Raw genomic sequence first — 4,139 nt, 5'->3', positions numbered from 1 at the left:
TGTATGATAACTGTAATAGGACAAGAAGTTGATGGGTCCATCTGAGTCTGGCTCATCGTTTCTCCCAGTCTTCGACATCATCCTTCCAAATGACTTGGCTCGTGTTTGGGTTGCATTAACTGAAAGAAAAAGACAGATACTGTGTGCTGCTCTTCGGAGTGCACAGATGGCATATACATCCATGTAAGAGAGATGGATCTTAAGAAAGGAATAATGGGAGTATGAAGGGAGCCAAAAATGCCACAGGAATTGTAATGTGTCTGGTGTTTATCTAGGTTGGACACGATTCAGCCACCCTCATGTATCATTAAATAGCCTCATCTCTTCCTCTCTTTGCCTTTCCTCTTCCCTGGCCTCTAGGGAGTGTATATAAAAGCCTGAAGAGTTACTAAGTTGATAACTTCTAGGCATTAATTCACTCTCCCTGGCTCTGGGAGTCAATTAGCGAAGTCTTCACCATGAGCCTCAGACACAGCACTGCCTCTTCTTGTACCAGTGTCAACCCATTTGGAACCCTACGGGTGTCTCTGCTGCTGTCACTGCTCCTGAATGTGCTACTTCCCTGCGCCAGCCGCAAAAGTAAGAGAGCGTCGGAGGGAGGGAGTCATTTAACGTGTACCAGACCTTCTACACTTACTGAAGACTTGCCAGCTCATACTTACAATGGCCTCATGTTGCTGTTTGTTAGGTACCATCGAGTTAGTTCTGACTCATGGAGACCCCTTGTCAAACACAGAGAACACGGCTGGGTCGAGGGCCATTCTCTCAATTGTTCTTATGTTTGACTCTATTGTTGCAGCCACTGTGTTATTCCTTCTTGTCGGGAGTCTTCCTCTTTTTTGTTTCCCCTCTGCTTAATCACACATGATGTCATTCTCTAGGGTTGGTCTCTCCTGACAACATCATATTTATGTTTAATTTTCAAGTAAAGGAACTGGGGAAGCCGAATCTAAAGGTGCCTAAAATATTCATGACGACTAATAGAATCCCAGTCTCTGCCCCCAGTGAGCAACGAAGACGTATTAAACATTGAACTGCGCTGCATGTGTGTAAAGACCGTTTCTGGAATTCATCCCAGTTATGTCAACAGTGTGCAGGTGCTCCAGAGTGGACCCCATTGCCACAAAGTTGAAGTGATGTAAGTTTTTACTTCTGTAATAGTGGCTCATTATGGAAGCCCACTACCTTCATCCTCATACATTCCTCTCCACCTACACAAGCTTCAATAGCCCCATTGTCTCTGATGGTCAAGCCGTGACTCAAGGATCATTCTTTTCTTCTTGTAGAGCCACATTGAAGGATGGAAGGAAAATCTGCCTGAACCCAGAAGATTCTAGAATCAAGAAAATAGTCCAGAAAATTTTGGAAGATGCTGGACCAGCTGCTTAATCTTCTTTTTATATTTTCCTTATTCCTTTTTTTTTTAAACCAAAACCTTTTATCCCCCAGTTGGGTTTATAAAGTGTTGAATTTCTAGAGTTTTTCTATATCCAGGATACATCTTTCCACTATATTAAGCTTCAGCTATGTCTTTGTCTCAAAAGTGATATTTCGCCTTTTGAAGACAAGTTAAAAGATGCCTTAAAGAAGAATGAAAGTAAACAAAGCCTTTGTTTTTAAGACATGATATATGGTCCTAGCTAAATATGTGCTTTGCATTCCTTTATTTGAAAATTTCTTCCCAAATACATTTGAAGGTCGACTTATCTTACTCTATACCACATATATCCATAATTTTAAAACATATTTCATAGCACGGAATGATTTCAGGAATCGCACAATACCCAGCACAGAGTAGTTGGTCAATGGATGTGTGTGTTCATATCTTTAGAAATATGTTAGGCTGCTGCATCTACTTCTAGCATGTCTTTTTCAAAAGTATTCTCTCAAAGGTTTTCTTAGGTTTATTTTAGCCCCTTAAGTCTCAAAATAAAATTGTGGACTGTAAATCTTCTAAGTTGTGATTATTTCCTTAAAATATAATGATACTAATGAAAATATGATAAAATATATTGATATGCTTTATTTAACACTCCAATATTTTTTTACAAAAGGAAAAAAATGAAGACAATAGATTCTATTTGAGGTAAAAAGTCACACTGTCATGTTTGTATACATTTTCATTTATTTATTGGCTACCCATTTAGTATTAGAAGCATCTTTACACATAGTACAATAGAGCACTCAAACCTTATTAAATTAAGACTTTACTTTTACTTTTTAATTGTAAGATGTTCTCTGCATTTCTTAACCCCTAAGATTTAGACCCACACAATTCTTATACAAGTATTAATATAAAAGAAAAAGTTACTATTGCTTTATTAGCATATTGCTTGATTTCCACTTACAGTCTGAGAAACTCACAGAAGCAGTTCTACCTATCTTATAGCATCAGCATCCACTCAATGGCAGTGAGTTTGGTTTTGAATTTATTATGACTGTCAGTTGAGTATGAGGCTGCTAATACCAAGGTTGGGGTTCTAAGCCATTGACGACTTGGAGGGAGAACATTGAGACTACCTGTTCCCCAAAGGATTTGCAGTCTCAGCAGCCCCATAATTGACTCCATAGCAAGGGGTTTGGTTTGTTGCTTTTACAAACTATCACATAATATTAATTTTCTCAAAAAGTTGCTACAGAAAAATCCTTAAATTTCCCTCTGCTTAAAAATTTACTCCAGTATTTCAAAATAAATATAGTCAATAAAATCCCCTACTTATTGATCTTCACTATTTACAGAGTTATGCAATGATATTTAAAATTGGTTCATTAAAAATGATATTTAATATTTTTGCTAAGTCTTGATCCAAGGACTATAAAGAATAAAATCCACATCTGAAGGAGGGAATGGTATTAGAGTTTAAATTGCAACCATCAGGTTTGCTGAAGGCAATGGATGACAGTTTAAAATAACAAACATATTTCAAATAAAAGGGTTAATACAAATAAACAACAACACACTGTCAACGAGTTGATTGACTTAACCTATAGCCTATAGAGTACTGCTGCTGAGGGTTTCAGAGACTGTTGCTCTTTGTGAGAGCAGAAAACCTATTTTTCCTGAGGAGTGGCTGGTGGCTTTGAATTGCTAACCTTGTGGCTTGGAGCCCAACATGTCCGGTTATGACATGGAAGACAGAAATCCACTTGGAGGGTCCACACATGGATTAAGCTCACTGATCATACTGAGGGACGTGAAAAGCCTTGGGATCAGACAGAGAACACTGAAGTCCATTAGGGCAAATGTAGTTAGCTTAAAATGCACTATCTTGTCGCTTGATCACCCTTTTGACTCGTTATAAAGTTAATTCAGTTAAAAAAAGAGGAGGAGGGTTATGGAAGGGAAAGTACACATGGATTAAGCCTCTGGTGAATTCCTTCCTGCAGAGTGCATTGGAAAGTTGATCATGGCAGATAGAGTGAGGTTAAAATGTAACCCCTTGCTATTGGAGCTCCCTTTTGACTCATTTTCGATTTGTTCTAGTTTTTTAAAAGATATGTTCTGCTTCCCTTTTGATGGAGGTTTCCTCGGTTTTGCTTTGCTAATGCTGTGGGGTTTCATTTTGTTTTGGGGGGAAGTTATGTTTTTCTGTAGATGCAACCCAACACAAAAGGCTATGGAGTTAGTAATTGGATGAATGGTTTCTTGGTCATGGCAGAGGTGTCTGGTGGAGATAGGGAGCTAATAACAATGAGGACAAGAAAGAAGAAAATGTTCTCAAATTGATTGGGGTGATGTTCGTCCAACTCTTCTTAATATGGTTGGACTATTGAATTGTATGATACGTGAATTATATGTCAATAAAAGTGTAAACAAATAAATAGGTTCAATTTTAAAATAAGCCAGGCATATTAAGTATGTTGCATTCGATAATTAAATACTTCTTACAGAATAGCTGTGGTTGGGGTACAAGCATGCTTTATGGGGCCAGGATAGCTGAGGAACAAATAGGTACTGCTTACCCGTTAAGTAACTTTTGAGAAGATTGCTTGGTTACTTTGTCTCTATAATGGTGGTGATCGTGCTTTCTACCGCACAGAGTTGATGTGGAGGTCAAATGAGTTAATGAGTTTGAAGGCTCAGAATATTGCATGTCACACAATAGCCCATCTATGTCAACAAATGCTGGTGGGGATGC

The 4,139-nt window shown here is 38.2% G+C and overlaps 1 protein-coding gene across 1 annotated transcript; it reads left to right on the top strand.

Annotated features, from left to right (window-relative positions):
* Positions 1 to 364: 364 nt before the first annotated feature.
* Positions 365 to 1,905, top strand: LOC142443616 (platelet basic protein-like). Its single transcript, XM_075544928.1, has 3 exons — positions 365 to 579; positions 1,006 to 1,138; positions 1,287 to 1,905. Exons 1-3 carry the CDS (start codon positions 459 to 461, stop codon positions 1,387 to 1,389), a joined length of 357 nt encoding a protein of 118 aa, XP_075401043.1. The 5' UTR covers positions 365 to 458; the 3' UTR covers positions 1,390 to 1,905.
* Positions 1,906 to 4,139: the final 2,234 nt, after the last annotated feature.

The sequence above is a fragment of the Tenrec ecaudatus genome, chromosome 3, assembly GCF_050624435.1.
Source record: "Tenrec ecaudatus isolate mTenEca1 chromosome 3, mTenEca1.hap1, whole genome shotgun sequence".
NCBI classification, from domain to species: Eukaryota; Metazoa; Chordata; class Mammalia; order Afrosoricida; family Tenrecidae; genus Tenrec; species Tenrec ecaudatus.
Note: the sequence above shows the minus strand (reverse complement) of the source record. Positions and strands in the feature narration are given on the sequence as shown.